An 18,657-nucleotide genomic window follows, 5' to 3' on the forward strand; every position below is an offset into this window, starting at 1 on the left:
GGAAGTTGCAAAGTCTCAGAACACAAATATTTTCTGAATCTACATCAGTATTTTGAAGGGATTTAGCACACTGCTGTTAGAAGGTACTGGTGTATATAATAAAATCACATACTTGAGACATTCAGGGCAGAGAAGCACAAATAGACACAGCTATACCAAGGAAACTTAGTTTATGAATTAAAAACTCCCCATCTAAATTTGAGAAAGAACTTTAGGCATGACAAATATATGGGACCAAAAAGTTTAAGGTCTACTAAGATACTCAACAGATAAGTTTCACAGAGGGATGTAGTACTATATGGGCTTCCCTGGTGGCTCAGCAGTAAAAGAATCCACCTGCAATGCAGGGGACTAGAGTTCAAGCTCTCGGTTCAATCCCTATGTCAGGGAGATCCTTTGGAGAAGGGAATGGCAACCCACTCCAGTATTCCTGCCTGGGAAATCCCCTGGACAGAAGAGCCTGGTGGGCTACTGTCCACAGGGGTCGTAAGAGTCGGAGACAACTTAGCAAGTAAACCACCAGCACTGGTAAAATTTCTGGCCACTTAATCCTCACCCTTCCAAAAGCATAAACCAGCCAGGGCAAGTAGGATAAAAATTTTTTAACCTGTGTATAATATCCTAATCAAAATAGGTTTTTCAGGAACCCCACAATTTAAGCAGGTATGAGACCTCTGCAATGTTAATAATGACTGAGAGGGTATGTATGTGTATGAGCAACCAGTACGTGAACCACAAGAGCCAAGGGCACTCACTGAGAGATTCGGAGGTCCAGCCCCAGAGCAGCACTGGATGGTGGAAGGTGCTTTGCCTTCTCTGATAGCAACAGGACAAAGGATCTGAGGCAGGTCTGAACGGGCTGGGTTTTCTGGGCCTCATCAACTAACCAGTGAACGTTCAAAACTAACCAGTTAAAGTTCAAATCGATGATAAAGCCCCTGAAGTTAAGCGTTAGTTGCTCAGTTGTGTCCGACTCTTTGCGACCCCATGGACTGTAGCCCTCCAGGCTCCTCTGTCCATGGAGTTCTCCAGGCAAAAATACTGGAGTGGGTAGCCATTCCCTTCTCCAGGGGATCTGTGAGATCTAGGAATCGAACCCAAGTCACCTACATTGACTGACTGAGCTACCAGGGAAGCCCCTCAGGGAAGGGTTGATAAAGCCCCTAGAACAGATTGAATCAAATACACGTCTGAAAATACACCACTTAGAAACAAAATTCAGGACTTCTCTGGTGGTCCAGTGGTTTAAGAATCCATCTGCCAAGGCAGGGAACATGGATTCAATCCCTGGTCAAGGAAGATCCCACATGTCATGGGGCAACTAAGTTCATGGGCCATAACTACTGAGCCTGTCTGTGCTCTGGAGCCCATGAGCCATAACCACTGAGCACGGCACTCTGCAACAAGAGAAGTCACAGGAATGAGAAGCCTGCACACAGCAACTAGAGAGCAGCCCCTGCTCAAGGCAACTAAAGCAAGCCCGAGCATGGCAAAGACCCAGTACAGCCGAAAACAACAAAAAAAAATTAAAAAACTATTCCTTTAAATTAGCATAGATGTAAATCAGAAAACCTCACCACACACACACACACACACACACACACACACACACCCCTTGCTGAAAACTAGTCACAATGTGGAATGTCAACATACTTCCCTCCAGTGATAGGTCAAAGAACCAGGAGAAAAAAACAGCCATAAACAGACAACTGAGAACACAATCAGCTAATGTGATATAAAACACAAATACAGAAACTGCATTACTACAACATAAGGCTTTTCAAGAATTCACAACAATCATGACAGAACCAAAAGAAATTAAGAAAAAAATATTATTTGGAATTTTAAAATATACTTCTAAACTCAAAGATCAAAGCAAAACATGGAATGAACATTTATAAAATACTTAGAAGTGAACATTAGTGAAAACAGTACAAGTAAAACCAAGTGGGATCCAGCAAATGATATTTTAAAAAGTAAATCTTACTTAAAATGACTTACACATCCTAACGGGTTGTATAACCACTAAGATACTGAATTGATAATTAATTTTTCCTCAAAAAAAAAAAGAGGTCAAGGTGGTTTTATACATAAATTCTATTACATGTTGAATAAATGGATTGTTTCAGTGTTAAATAATTCAGAGAATAGAAGAGAAAGAATACTTCACCCTGTGTGTCACTTAGCTCCTGGTTAAGACAAACTGACCACTGGAGTAGAATAGAAAGTCCCACACATTTACTTACACAGAAACTGGCCATGTAGGAAAAGTCCCCAAAGAAAGGATGTTACTAAACAGTATGAAGAAAACGGGTCATCACATAATAAAAAATACCCAATAGTAAAAATTAATAAAATTTCTCTCACATACACAAATCAATTCCAGGTGGATTAAAGACTACATATGAGAAACTTTATTAGAATAAATGATAGATTTCTTAAGACACAAAAAAGAACATGTAAATACATTAAAGTTAAGTTTTCTGTACCAAAATACAAAGTGAAGAGATAAGCCACAAACTGAGAGAAGATAATGTGCAATAAAAATAAATGGAAAAATTAGTATCCTATTATGAAGAACTCTAAGGTAAACAAGGAAAAAATGGAAAAAAGGAGCATTTCACAGAAGAAACCAGTCGACTAATAATCATGGAAACATGTTCAACTCAACAATCAAGAAAATGCAAACTAAAGCCATAATAAAATATCATCTTACACTTAACAGATTGGCAAATGAATCATGTCTTACAACAGCAAGTAAATAATAAATCATTTTCCAAAATGGTTGTGTAAACTGGCACAACCATTTTGGAAAATAATTTCACTTATTTTATAAAGCTAATCAAGCAAACGCTACTTCTGGATATGTACTCTAAAAAAACTTGCACACGCATGCATACCAAGAAACTGTATTCAAATATTCACTTCAGCACTGTAAAGCAAAAATATGGAAAATACCCAACAAATTTGAAAAGCGAACCTGCTGAATGAAAAGATCAAATTACTAAGACTACATAATGATACTATTCTTCATAAAGCTCGCCGACGTAAGAGTACACAACATGTAGCTTCCTTATTTGTATGAAAACAAAAAAGAGCAAAGAAGCGAATGACTCAGGATAGTACTTAGCTCTAGCGAGAACAGTTGGCTGGGAATTGGAATTGAGAAGGAACAAAAGGAATGTTGTTAATAATTACGGACTGAATGCACAGGCGTTTCATTACTGTGCTCAAAAACGCACATGTCACACATATGTTCCACTTACGTATGAAACATTAAATACAGAATACAGTCGGTGGTTACCAGAGGCAGTGTAGGGGGTGGGAGAAATAGGTAAAGGGGGTCAAAAGGTACCAATACAAATTCCAGATAGAAAAAAATAAGCCCGGGGACGTAACGCATGGCGTGGTGACTGTAGTTAATAGTGCTGTGTGGCGTATCTGAAAGGAGCTGAGAGAACAGATCTTAAAACTTCTCATTTCAAGGAAAAAAACTATGATGATGGATTCTTGTGGTGACCATTTCACAATGTATACACATACTGAATCATTATATTGTACACATAAAACCTAAACCAATATAATAAATGGAAATGTGACCGAAAAATGAGTAGTGACCAGAAATACTTTTATACTGCTAAGCAGCAGCTATGAAAAAGAAAATCCTTCCTTAAATATACATACTTTAGGTGGAACAGTAGAATTTTTCAGTCAGAGAAATATTGGTTAACCAATGACTAGTTGTAAATCTTGGACAAGTTTCTTCCTGTGTCTGAGTAACTCTCAATTGCAAAATTACTGTAAAGATTAAAATGTTATTATAAAGTGACTGATGCAGGCATTCCATTAAACAAACTATAGTTATTAATAAACAAATTGCAGTTATCAGTACGCCCCATGATTACTACCCAAATTTAAGAAATCCCTTATATAGTTCAAGTAGGCTGAATTTAGCCTCAACCAATAAAATAATGGAAAAATGACTTGTTAAAACAACAAAAACCACCAGAATTTCTATACCACAATAGAATTCCCAGAGTTCCCTTCAAAGAAACTATCCTACTGTTTTCATACCCATGACACATTTATACTTCTTCATCTCCCCACCTATTTCTCTCCTTTCCCCATCCACTTTCTCTGGCAACCACATGTTTGTTCTTGTATGACTGTGATGAGACTAATTCTCTTGGATGACTTACAAATGGATCTTCAGGTGGTTTCCAAGGAAGAGTTTCAGAAGAGTTTTTAGCAATGGCAAGACAGGCAGAAAACAAAGATTCACGAGGTTACTAACTGGAAGGACAACATCTTAATGCATAAAGAATCTTATTTCTAAATAGTATAAGTCTACAACTGCTGAAGAGAAAATTGCTCAGTCAGTTGCCTTTAACCTCTTTAAGGGTTAACAAAAATCTTCGTATTTTCTGTTAAACATAAAGATCCTTTCTTCGGAGAAAAAAATATTTCAGCCAACCTACTAAATCAATTTTGTATTTGAAGGATGGAGAATAAACAATTATATCATTCTGAAAAGATTCTATGAAAGCAATCAAAGAAAAGTTACATACACTATACAGAAAGAATAATAGATACATAATACTCATATTCCTATTCATAATAGATACACACAATATATTTTGAATCAATAAATAGCACTGATGTGAATCCAACTTTCTGATCTCTGTACTTGGTAATATATGAGAGTTTCACTATTTTGATTTGCTGGAATATTACTACACAAATTTATATATGGTTTTGAGAAAATAGAGAAGTTCTTTTGCTACTTGTCACTCTACATAAAACACTTTAATCTTTTCATACCATTGTCAGGTCCTTCAAGGCTATACTTCTGATGGCCCGCACATAATGTAACAGTTAGCCATGTGTTGTTTACTTCACATTATTTCCCTTAGCAGTAGTTCATATTTTATGGTAGCGAGAGTAGCAACTTAGTAATGTTAGATGACTCCTGTATTGATAAAACTAGTGATGAAAACATAACACCTTCATGCTCCCAAGTGCTATACTCATGACAAAGGCAGAAATAAAAAAAAATTTTTTAATAACCTTAGAAAGAATAAAAGATCCACTCCCCCTCAAAATAAATATAACATTAGGCAACCATACCTAGACAAGTATTATAATACAGGAAGTCCATTAGACCTGGGAAGGAGCTGAAGCCAGGTTTTGAGCCTTATTCTCCATATGCAGCCAGTTATAGCCAGTCCAGTAAGTGCTACAGAGTGAACTGCGTTGGGGTTTGATTGAAATACGGTTACAGTTGTACAAGAGAACATCAATTCAGATCCAGCAATGACTTATGGACTTGCCCACAGGCTGACAGCAAAAATTGCCATAATTTGGGAACATTTGAGTTGGCTTCATGAAAGACCTTTTTCTGCTAGCTGAGTTCTCTTAAATTTTCTTTACCTTATTTTTTTGATTGAATATACACAAAGCACTAGCTTTTATAACGTGGCTTTTTGCCTCTCTGTACTGAAAAAGCCTAGGCTGTCATTTAACAAGGCCCATCCCAGCTACTAGGCAGTTAACGTCAGGTTCTGCACTGCCCCAGCTTCGTGAACAAGATGACTGACAGCAGTGAACTACACCGAATCCTAAGGTATAATAACTAAAGGAGAATTCAAGAACGTCTAGAAGAGAATACCAAACTGCACTGCAAATACAAAATAGAATAATTTAATATTCTTCATAAATATTTATAAAAATATATACATATAATGAATAAGCCACTTTATAATGCTGGTAAAACCACGAAGAGCTGTTAGATCAACAGGTGTATAAACAGCCTGCCTTCAAAGCAATGGAAAGAAATATTTTCAATTAAAATTCATTAAGTACACTGGAGAGCTGGAGAGAAATATAACAGGAGAAAAAAAACTAGTTTCATCTTCCTTTGCTTTTACAATATCTTTTATTGGTAAAGATGGATATGAACTAATCAACAGTTCAACTAAAGTCTGTAAAGGGTTTTTGTAGAAATGAATTCAGATTTCCCATAATAAATAAATCCAGATTCTGTACAGTTAGAAAAACTATGATGGTGGCAAACAGCAAAATAGAAGGATAATAAACCTCAGATTCAGAATGAAATAATTAAATCAAGTAGTGTTAAACATATTTTTGGAGTTGCCTCATTAGGGAGTCATGTAATGGACACCACTCCCATTCAAGGTCTCTCAAATGGGCACTAGAATAATGCTGACTCTAAAGCCTTCTCCTCTAATAATCTCATCTGGTTCCATTTTTTATTACTATGAAACAAAACCCCTTTCACGTGAAAAAATAAGTGTAGGTTCATTCAGATGGAATCATTCATTTAGATCTTTTGGTGTCCTAACAATTCAAACTGAAATGAAGCCTATGATCCTATAGGCTGACACTCAGAAAGATGAAACATTTTTCCTACTTCTGTAAATATCCAAGGAATTGACAAATCAACACCTAGAAAAAAGCAAGGCATAAATTCATCAGCACCAAGGAGAAATGATCTTCAAATGCAGCAGGTCTGTTAGGAGTCCTGATATCTCTGTGTTGATGAACAGGTTCTAATCTCCCCAGAGGAAAAGTCCAATGCCTAAGGTTAACGCCTTTAGGCAAAAGGTAAAGCTCAGCAAGCGACTTCCTTCTGCATGTTCATTCACCCACACTTTAAAAAAAAGAGTTAATTTCAAAATTCTGGCACTCCACTCCACTAAACACTTCTTTTTTTTCTTTTTGGAGGAGGAGGTTTCAGCTTAGACTGTCTTCTTTCCCTACTTCATTATTTGTTAAAGTGGGAGATACCAACTTTATTACTAGTAATTCTTCAGCTACCATTCCAAAAGTTGCACTCAGTCACATAGAACAGTTTACATTTACATGACACTCTAGTAAACAGTTAACACTGCTCAAAGGTGGCCACTACAAAATCCTGCTTGTCTTTCTGCCTATCGGATATGACTAAACTGTTGGTGACTGGAACTCAAGTCACATACAGTCAACCACATTGCTGGATCCATGACCTACATCTCGGATTTGGCTAGTTAAACAGGCACACACAGCTACACCTGCTCCAGCTCTGCAGTGAGACACAGATCCAACAAGCTCCCACCTGAAAAGACAGAGAACAAAGAATGTTATCTTAAATCATGATTCGCTTCACTCATAAGACAAAACAAAACCTCCCTATAAACAGACTGGTTTTGAAAGACAGTAAGCTATCCCCAAACATTTCTATTAACTACATCTAGCAGCATTTTCCTTTTTTATGGATCACAGCCTTGTCATGGTGAAGGGGCTTGTGCGATTCAATGAAGCTATGAGCCATGCCACGCAGGGCACTCAAGATGGATGGGTCATAGTGAAGAGTTCTGACAAAACATGGTCCACTGGAGGAGGAATTGGCAATCCACTCCAGTATTCCTGCTGCAAGAACCCCATGAACAGATGAAAATACAGAAAGATATGATACCAGAAGTTGAGCCCCCCAGGTCAGAGGTGTCCAATATGCTGTTGGGGAAGAGTGGAGGGAAGTATTAGGTTGGTGCAAAAGTAACTGTGGCTTCTCACTGTGGAACTCTGCTGTTTGACACTGGAATACATTCTTAAATAAATGCTTTATGTTATACATCATTTTAATGTGCATTTCTTGCCTTTTTTTTTTTTTTGCTAGTGACTTATTACTTGCTATTTATTTTATATTTATTTTAGATTATAGAAATGATGTTAGACAAAATGCCAATTCAAGCCATTTTTTAATTTGAGTTCAAAATGGGTTGTAAAGCAGCACAGACAACTTGCAACTTCAACAATGCACTTGGCCCAGGAACTGCTAATGAACATACAGTGAGGGTGGTTCAAGAAGTTTTGCAAAGATGATGAGAGCCTTGAAGATGAGGGGCATAGTGGCTGGCCATCAGAATTTGAATGAACCAATTGAGACCAACAGAACAGTATGAAAAGGAAGAAAGATATGACACTGAAAGAGAAACCCACCAAGTCAGCAGGCATCCAAAATGCTACTGGAGAAGAGCAGGGAAATAGCTCCAGAAGGAATGAAGAGGCTGAGCCAAAGCAGAAATGACACCCAGCTGAAGTCTGATGTGGTAAAGAACAATACTGCATAGGAACCTAAAATGTTAGGTCCATGAATCAAGGTAAACTGGAAGTGGTCAAACAGGAGATGGCAAGAGTGAATATTGACATTTTAGCAATCAGTGAACTAAAATGGACTGGAATGGGCAAATTTAATTCAGATGACCATTGTATTTACTACTGTGGACAAGAATCCCTCAGAAGAAAAGGAGTAGCCCTCATAGTCAACAAAACAGTCCAAAATGCAGTACTTGGGTCCAATCTCAAAATGACGGAATGATCTCAGTTCGTTTAGAAGGCAAAACATTCAATATCACAGAAATCCATGTCTATGCCCCAACCACTAATGCCAAAGAAGATGAAGTTGAATGGTTCTATGAAGACCTATAAGACTTTCTAGAACACCCCAAAAAAGATGTCCTTTTCATTATATGGGACTGGCATGCAAAAGCAGGAAGTCAAGATATACCTGGAGTAACAGGCAAGTTTGGCCTTGGAGTACAAAATGAAGCAGGGCAAAGGCTGACAGTTTTGCCAAGAGAACACACTGGTCATGGCAAACACTATCTTCCAACAACACAAGAGACGACTCTACACATGGACATTACCAGATGGTCAATACCGAAATCAGACTGATTAAATTCTTTGCAGCCGAAGATGAAGAAACTCTATATAGTCAGCAAAAACAAGACCAGGAGCTGACTGTGGCTAAGGTCATGAACTCCTTATTGCAAAAATCAGACTTAAACTGAAGAAAGTAGGGAAAATCACTAGGCCATTCAGGTATGACCTAAATCAAATCCCTTATGATTATACAGTGAAAGTATTCAAGGGACTAGATCTAGTAGACAGAGTGCTTGAAGAACTGTGGACAGAGGTTTGTAACACTGGATAGGAGGCAGTGACCAAAACCATTCCAAGAAAAAGAAATGCAAAAAGGCAAAATGACTGTCTGAGGAGGCCTTACAAATAGCTGAGGAAAGAAGAGAAGAAAAAGGCAAAGGAGAAAAGGAAAGATATACCCATCTGACTGCAGAGTTCCAAAGAATAGCAAGGAGAGATAAGAAAGCTTTCCTCCATGAACAATGCAAAGAAATAGAGAACAAAAGAATGGAAAAGACTAGAGATCTGTTAAAGAAAATTAGAGATTCCAAGGGAATATTTCATGCAAATATGGGCACAATAAAGGACAGAAACGGTATGGACCTAACAGAAGCAGAAGAGAAACTGTACAAAAAAGAAACTGCACAGAAAAACTGTACCAAAAAGGTCTTAATGACTTGGATAACCATGATGCTGTGATCACTCAGCTAGAGTCAGATGTCCTGGAGTGTGAAGTCAAGTGGGCCTTAGGAAGCATTACTACAAACAAAGCTAGTGGAGGTAATGGAATTCCTGTTGAGCTATTTCAAAACCTAAAAGATGATGCTGTGAAAGTGCTGTACTCAATATGCCAGTAAATTTGGAAAACTCAGCAGTGGCCACAGGACTGGAAAAGGTCAGTTTTCATTCCAATCCCAAAGAAGGGCAATGCCAAAAATTTTCAAACTACTGCACAACTGTGCTCATTTCAATGCTAGCAAACTAATGCTCAAAATCCTTCAGGCTAAGCTTCAGCAGTAAGTAAACTGAGAACTTCCAGATGTACAAGCTGGGTTTAGAAAAGGCAGAGGAACCAGAGATCAAATTGTCAACATTCGTTGGATCATGGAGAAAGCAGGGGAGTCCAGAAAAATATCTACTTATGCTTCATTGACTTAAAGTTTTTGACTGTGTGGATCACAACAAACTGGAAAATTCTCCAAAAAATGGGAATACCAGACCACTTTACCTGTCTCCCGAGAAAGCTGTATGCAGGTCAAGAAGCAGCAATTAGAAATGGACATGAAACAACTGACTGGTTCCAAATTAGAAAAGGAGTACAACAAGGCTGTATACTGACCCCACTTATTCAACTTCTATGCAGAGTACATCATGTGAAATGCTCGGCTGGATGAAGTACAAGCTGGAGCCAAGACTGTGGGGAGATGGATCAACAACCTCAGATATGGAGATGATACCACTGTAATGGCAGAAACTGAGGAGGAACTAGAGAGACTCCTGATGAGGTTTTGTGAAAGCTCATAGTGAAAAAGCTTGCTTGAAACTCAACATTCAAAAAACTAAGATCATGTCATTACTTCATGGCAAACAGAAGAAGAAAAAGTGGAAGCGGTGACAGATTTTTTTTTCTTGGGCTCCAAAATCACTGCAGACAGTGACTGCAACCATGAAATTAAAAGATACTTGCTCCTTGGAAGGAAAACTATGACAAACCTAGGGAGCATATTAAAAAGCAGAGACATCACTTTGCCATCTAGTCAAAGCTATGGTTTTTCCCAGTAGTCATGTATGGATGTGAGGGTTGGACCATAACAAGACTGAGCACTGAAGAACTGATGCTTTTGTTCTGCGGTGTTGAAGAAGACTCTGAGAGTCCCTTGGACTGCAAGATCCAGCCAGTCAATCCTAAACGAAATCAGTCCTGATATTCATTGGAAGGACTGACGCTGAAGCTTCAAAACTTTGGCCACTTGATGCAAAGAGCCGACTCGTTCGAAAAGACCCTGATGCTGGGAAAGATTGAAGGCCAGAGGAGAAAGGGGCAGCAGAGGACGAGATGATTAGATAGTATCACAAACTCAATGGACATGAGTTTGAGCAAACTCTGGTAGATAGTGAAGGTCAGGGGAGACTGGTGTGCTGTAGTTCATGGGGTTGCAGAGAGTCAGACACAACTCAGTGACTGAACAAACAAAATGCAACATCTTAGCACTCTAAAATAATCTGTTACTGGAAGATCCCATCAAAACATAAAGCAAACATAAAAGTTACCTATTCAGCACTGGATCAAATGCTTCCACTGTATTTAGATATGCATTGCCATTATGACCACCAACTGCAAAGATTTTGCCCATCACTGTTGCGATCCCCACTCCACCCCTGGGAGTGGTAAGGGCTGCTACGTAATCCCATTTGTTGCTTCGAGGGTCATACCGCTCAACAGAACTCAGAGGAGAATTATCATCAAAACCACCTGTGTAAAGGAAAAATTTTAAAACAGTATTATGTTTCATAGAAAGTAACCATTAAATCTCAATTCAAAAGCTTTTGAAAGCCAATCTTTTAAAAACATTTTAGAAAACCCAAACATCACTACTACCAACTCCTATTACACATTTTCTACAATTCAAGATAATTTAAGTATTACTTTCCTCAGTGTTAGGATTAAAAATCTTAAAGTGAGAAAAACTGGAGTCCCTATATTTAAGTAGATGATATAAGAAGAAAAAACCCACAGACATTTAATATAATTTTTCCTTAGCATCCTAGAGGCAAGCAAAAAATACTGAGATTCCTTCTGTGCATATATTCCTTCTGTGTATATATCAGATTTTTAAAAAGTTAAGGCTTGAGACTAGAAAAAATCATACTAAATCACTTGACTCATTTAGATAAGTCAAAATTTTCCAACTGTTTCCCTTAGTACTATAATTGCAATCATAATTGCAGAGATGGTGGACTATGAATTCTTACCAATTTTTGCCAAAACTGTATCTTCATGCTATATTTCTCAACACTGACAGTCCTCTCTATTTATCTTAACAATGTTACTTATCATGTTCCTGAGTGTTAAACACAGAGACTACTATTTCAACAGTGCTCTTTCCTTTAAAAAATAAATGTGTCTCTTTTTAGGCTCCATCTTAGTCTATGTAAATAACAGGTCTCCTGGGTGACTAAGCCTATTTTCCTGGGACAGGAAGTATTGATATTATGACCAGTCCTTTTAGAAACAAGATAGGTCAGGTTAAAAAATGAATCAACAAAGTCAGCTTCTCTAATGGGTTTAATTTCATCATATCAACTGAGATAAAAAATTCACTGAACAAATGTAGTAGTGCCATCCCCACCACAACTATGATATAAAACGTTCTTCCACTACAACAAAGGCTTTAGCTTTAAATATTGCTAATGTTAATGGAGGAGATTAGGTTTTTAATACAGGGTAGTTCTATTTTTGATGGCATTCTTTTTCTTTGGCTCCTATACTCTTCCTAGGTAATGCATATAAATCTTGAACAAAAAGCTCAAAGCAGAGGAATAGAAAAGGCAGAATGCAATTAGCTTCCTGGACATACAGTTTACCTTCAAAGTTTTCTTATTCAAATCAGTTATACATGTTTTAAGTAGGACTTGGATGAACAAGAGAGTTTTGTTTTGTTGTTTTTTTTTTTGAAAGGTTCAACCTGAGTCAGTCTTATTTTTACTGTGTCTGTTCTACCTACAAGGGCTCAAAAAATTTAACAAGTAACAGAAACACTGATGCTCCTACTGAGGTATAACACATGCCAAGACCTATGCTAGATAGGGAGCTGAGAGGAGCACTGGCATACTGTAACAGCTCTGGGTTCTCACAGACTCTTCTTCAAATTCCAGCTTTGTCAGCTTACTTAGGCATGTGACTATGAGTAAATATTCTCTCTCTCAGGTTCTGACCATCTAAAAGAGCTGCTGTGATGATCAGGCGAGACTAAAAGGGTAAATTATGTTATTTTCCCTCTTTAATACATGTAAGCACTGAGATATCCAGTACGACTTCTATGACTTGCAGATGTTTAAGTGCTAACAATATCCTACTCTCTCATCAAGCACTCTGAGTTTTGTTAACACCAGTTCATATTAACATGAGAGAGTATGATATACGCTTGTGACCACCTCTCTAAACACAACTCCTCCTATAAAGGAAGGGATTACTAATCACAATATAGCTACCCATTTACTGGTAAGGTACTAGACACAGCTGAGATGCTTAACATAATCTCAGATTCTTAATTCTTAAAAACAGACATTATTATTCCCATGTCATAGCCCTTTAAAAGCCCTGCCACTGGAAATGTGTTGAGTAGACCACCAGAAATAACACTGACTATCACTTATGAGCTGTTACAGAATCTGGGCCTCCTCCCTTGCAATTTAACAATATCTCATTATTATTCATATGCATGTTAAAGTCAGAACAAGTACTGCTCACGCTATGGTTCCCTCCAACTCTGCTATATAGTAAAAAGTCAAAAAGCAATACAGAGATGCTAACCACCATCATGAATATGAAATACCTATTCATTTGCTTAAAACAGTCAATGCAATTCCCTTGAAGATGAGAAAAACATGTCTTAGATCTTTACAGATTTACTGTCGCAAAGCACATTCAACCTGTCCTTATATTAAAAAAACGTATGTCTTATTTCAATGTAATCTCCTACTTTAGACATAGTTGCCACTCCTAAGTAAAAACACGGAGGCAGAGTTTTAAACATGAAAGATGAAGATGTAAATAGAGAAGCAAGTCCATGAACCTGAAGAATAGAAAAGCAGATCTCAGGACTGATTCCACTTGAGCCTAAATGCAATGTAAGTTATCTTACTGTGTTGTTTTGTGACACTATTATATGTCCTGTAAAAAATTAGAGAAAACCATCCACTCACCAACAACATATAAGCAACCATGGAGCTCGCTAACTCCATTGCCTGCTCTTCGCTGACCCATCTCTTTAACTTCTATCCACTTATCGAGATGTGGATCATACCTCTCCACACTAGACAGAGAAGCTACTCCATCATTGCCACCTACTGCATAAACATGGTTCTAAACAAAGACAAAAAATATAAAAACATATGACATCAGATTTTGAAATGATTGATATGCTGTCCTAAAGGTAGACCAAAATGTGCAAGAGAGCAGTATTTCATGAAATAATCTGGTGTGTAATCTGCATACTGGAGATATGAATGTACCAGACCCTTCCTTACTAGGTTAAGGATGTAATGCAATGCAGTCCAGTGACCGAACTGTGATGTAACCCACCACGAGAGCCACGGAGCCAACACCTCCACGGGGAGTATTCATTGGTGCCACTGTACTCCACTGATCAGATTCTATGTCGTATCTCTCCACATCATTGAAGCAAGTGTTGTCATCTAACCCTCCAATGGCATAAATTGGGCCTCCCAAGGAAGCCAAGGCAATTCCTCTCCTGCAAAAAACAATAGAACACATTTTTGCATTCTGTTTCCAGAAAAAAGGCAGCAAAAAGTGTGCTAATGCACTCATTTATCATGTTAAACGTCAATGTGGCTTTTTCTCCCATTATTTTTAGATTTATCAAAGCTTCTGAACAGATGGCTCTAGAGTTGTCAAACTGTGCAAGTCTATGTGGACAGTGCCCTCTGGAGTTTTATACTGTATAGCCTACACCGATTAAGGGCTTCCTTGGTGGCTCAGTGGTAAAAGAACCCTGCAGTGCAGGAGACACAGGTTTGATCTGTGGGTCAGGAAGATCCCCTGGAAAAGGAAATGGCAACCCACTCCAGCATTCTTGCCTGGAAAATCCCATGGAAAGAGAAGAAAATCCCATGTAGCCTAGTGGGCTACAGTCCATAGGTTTGCAAAAAGAGTTGGACACAACTTAGCAACTAGACAACAAATACAGGTTAAACTTAAAGAATAAAGGAAAATCCAACAAAACACTATAAATGGAGTCAGAAAGATTCAATTAGTACAACAGTCAGCTGCAGAAGTGAGAGGTTGATAAACTGACAAAAACGGTTTGCTAGAGAGGTCAAAAGTTAATCTCATTACTAAATTCATGTAACTGCAGAACATATTTTGTTCCAATATTTCATTACATCACATAGAGTGAGTGAGTGACAGTCACTCAGTCGTGTCCAACTCTTTGCAACCCCATGGACTGAATAGTCCATGGAATCTCCAGGCCAGACACTGGAGTGGGAAGCCTATCCCTTCTCCAGGGGATGTTCCCAACCCAGGAATCGAACTGGGGTCTCCTGCATTATCAATTTTATATTACAAGCTTTATATCACATTGCTTTACTTCTGAAGGGCATCTATTTATTTGGGAACAGAAGAGACTTAGCCTACTACTTCTACTACTAAGTTGCTTCAGTCGTGTCCGACTCTGTGCGACCCCATAGACGGCAGCCCACTAGGCTCCGCCGTCCCTGGGATTCTCCAGGCAAGAACACTGGAGTGGGGTGCCATTTCCTTCTCCAATGCAGGAAAGTGAAAAGTGAAAGTGAAGTTGCTCAGTCGTGTCCAACCCTCAGCGACCCCATGGACTGCAGCCCACCAGGCTCCTCCGTCCATGGGATTTTCCAGGCAAGAGTACTGGAGTGGGGTGCCATTGCCTTCTCCAAGACTTAGCCTATGTGAAAAGCTAATTCATCAGAATGGTGATTGGAAAAAAAAATTATATCAATGTTTAAAAAAAATTACATCAATCAAAAGTTGAACTTTTCTAAAACTTATCTGTCACTGACTTGGTGTGTACTTTGGATAAGGTATATTGTTTAAACCTGTAACTACCTTGTTTCTTCATCTCCATTTGAGAAAGGAGTAGACGCAGCTGATATAAGGAGTCAATATAGTAATGCACTAAGAACAGTGACTGACCCATAATCAGTGCTATGTATTTGCTGTCATTATTACTGGAGACAGCTGCTGCTCTACTGAGAGTCTAACTCAGTTTATCAAAATAGTACCCTGGAAAGAATTCTTAAGGATAACGTTATCCTTCATTTCATCTCCTTAACCTCTTTTCCCTTGAGTATAAAACAGTGACTTACAAAACACTGTTATAAAAACTTCCAGGTGTGGGTGAACACGTGTGTACACTCTAGAACATACGGTGTCATAAGTGAGTGTAATTCCCCTGACCCTTCACCCCTTAACCCACAAGGGCATAAGACATTACTGATTGCTCCCTACAGCTTCCTGCATCAGTATCTTCTTCTCTATTCCAGCTTCACTGAATTGTGAAGTTCTCTAAGGCCTCTTATCACCCCACACTCTCTCTAGAGACAATCTGATTCTTTCCATGGATTTATGACAACACTAATATATATTTCCAGACATACATCCAACTTCTACTTCAAATCTGTCTGGATCTTCAAACTTAACTTTATTCTAAAGTGATACTTACTGTCAACCTCCCTGTGCTAGGCAGATTTTAAGATGCCTCTCTCCACAATATTCACTCTCTAGTTTTACTCCTGATTATGCCACATTATGTGGCAAAATGGAGATTACGTGAATGGGCCTGATCTAAACACATAAGCCCTGTAAAAGCAGAGAAGTTTCTTCAGCTGGTAGCAGAAGATAGGTCAGAAACTCAAAGAATGGGGTGGATCCTGCAAGTTGTTTGCTTGTTTGAAGATGGAGGGGAACACCTGGAAAAGACCTAAGTAAGAGTGGCTTCTAGGAGCTGAGTGACCCCTGGCCTTCAGCCAGTAAACACAAACTCTGTCCTTCAATCGCCAAGAGCTGAATTCTATCCACAATCTAAATGACCTGGAAGTAGTTTCTTCCCCAGAACCCCCATTAGAGTCTACAGCCTACACCTTGATTTTGACTTCTGAGACTCTAGGTGGAAAAGTCGGTTAAAATTGCTGGACTTCTCACCTATGGAACTGACATTATGATCTTTACTCTCAAGCATCCTTTACTTATGTGGTGCTAACATTATTACCCGTGTAATTACGTCTATTTGTATCTCGCCTTTTAGAATGTAAGCTCTATGGAGGTAGAGACCTTGGCTATCTTATTTACTGCTGTATCTTCAGCACTTGACATATCTTGCAAAGGGCACTTAAGTATTTACTGAAAAGTAAATCAACCCTTAGAGATGCTCTGTTAGGATGATGGGTTTCAATAAAACGATAACTTGAACACACACCAGTATCAATTCTACTGAAAAGATAAAAAAGGGGAGAAAAATACAGAAAACCAAGTATTTAACATGTATGATCTTGGAATGCACACTGAAACAATCATTTGGGGAGATACAAATTATAAAAGCAAATAACATGAGGAAATATTTGCAGTTCTATTATTCTGTATACAGCTGGAAAGCTATGGCAACATTCAGGGCATATTTTATAAGACTAAAGAAATTCAACTGCTATTTTGTTAGACAAGTTTCACTCAATTCTCAGCTAAAAATAAGCTTAGCATGATAAACAGGCAAGGATATAAAAATTAAAAATGTACTTTAGGATTTTCTCCCCCATTTTTAATTCACATGTTGGAATTTAAACTATTGATTTGTAGTTGCCATGTAGCATAAATCAAGCCCTACTTAAGTATTAAAATGTCATTTATAGATAAGTAGTATATATTAAGAATAGGATTTTTCCTAGTAAGATTCCTTCTCCTCATGAGTGGGAAAAGGTGGCCAAAATCTTTTCATGTTTCCATCTAATTTTTCATATTTTTAAAATTTATTTTTAACTGGAGGATACTTGCTTTATAATATTGTCTTAGCTTCTGCCATACATCAACATGAATCAGTCACAGGTATACATTGTCCCTTCCCTCTTGAACCTCCCTCTCACCCCTCTAGGTTATCTCAGAGCACAAGTTCTGAGCTCCGTGCATCAAACAGCAAATTCCTACTGGCTATCTGTTTTACATACAATAATGTCTATGTTTCATTGTTACTCTTTCAATTTGTCCTTCCCTAATTTTTCATATTTTTACCATATAAGAAAACTCAGTTAAGAACACTATGTTAAATTATCAAGAAGAGAAAATTAAATGGCAGTGGATTCCCTGTGTACAAAATCATTTCAGTTGAGAACCTCTACTACATAGGAACTCAACTATTTTTTAATCTTTCCTGAAAATCTAAAATTATTTTAAAATAAAAACTTAAAACAACAAATGCTCAGGTATAAGTCAAAATGATGACAACCACTATCACACTCAAAGACATGATTCTATTCTTGATTCTCAGGAAAATTTCTAAAATTAGAGTCATATTGGATGCTTTAACAAAATGTATTTAAGAAGGTATTTAAAGTTTCTAAAAATGTAAAGAGTAAAAAATTAGCTCTTTCAATTACAGGAGGCTTTATTTTCCACCAGCAAATAACAATAAATGTCCATACTGATCTACCTCTTTGTGTTCATCGATGCCTTCATCATCCATTTATTAGTGAGAGGATCAAACATCTCCATGCTACCTAAATGTTCATTGCCATCATGTCCACCCACTGCATACACTTTACCTGTCAGGTAGAGAAGTATTTTCATGTGATTCCAAATAAATTTATATATTGAACACATAATTAAAATGGCATAAATTAACTTTTAACAAATATTCTTCTATTCAACATTATGATAAATGTCACTTCAGTAGTCAAATGAAAGTAAATGTAAGATTCTACTAATAAAATGTTTGAAAAATGCTGTTTTACAAGAAATTATTTAAATGCTCAAACAGTATCCCACCCCCAGGTTTCTCAACTTTTTATTATTAGACAAAATCACTAATCATCCTTGCAAAAAACATTCAATAAAATGAAATGTTTTTATATAAATAAAATATAAACCCTTAATACATCAAACCTTTTCTAAATGAAACAAAAACTGGAACTATTACATACCAAAATGTTAGCCACAACTAGGTGTTACAGATGAATTTTATTTTTTATTACAAT

The 18,657-nt window shown here is 37.6% G+C and overlaps 1 protein-coding gene across 1 annotated transcript in view; it reads right to left on the bottom strand.

The window, feature by feature from the left end:
• Positions 1-2,056: 2,056 nt before the first annotated feature.
• The window catches only part of KLHL8 (kelch like family member 8), a 57,611-nt gene continuing 41,010 nt past the window's right edge, over positions 2,057-18,657 (bottom strand). The window contains exons 6-10 of the mRNA XM_070372667.1: positions 18,114-18,225; positions 14,006-14,174; positions 13,627-13,786; positions 10,972-11,173; positions 2,057-7,114 (exon numbers count right to left, since the gene is read on the bottom strand). Coding sequence (XP_070228768.1) covers positions 6,991-7,114; positions 10,972-11,173; positions 13,627-13,786; positions 14,006-14,174; positions 18,114-18,225 — 767 coding nt within the window. The 3' untranslated portion in view covers positions 2,057-6,990. The remainder of the gene's footprint in view (positions 7,115-10,971; positions 11,174-13,626; positions 13,787-14,005; positions 14,175-18,113; positions 18,226-18,657) is intronic.

This window comes from Bos mutus, chromosome 6 (assembly GCF_027580195.1).
Source record: "Bos mutus isolate GX-2022 chromosome 6, NWIPB_WYAK_1.1, whole genome shotgun sequence".
NCBI classification, from domain to species: Eukaryota; Metazoa; Chordata; class Mammalia; order Artiodactyla; family Bovidae; genus Bos; species Bos mutus.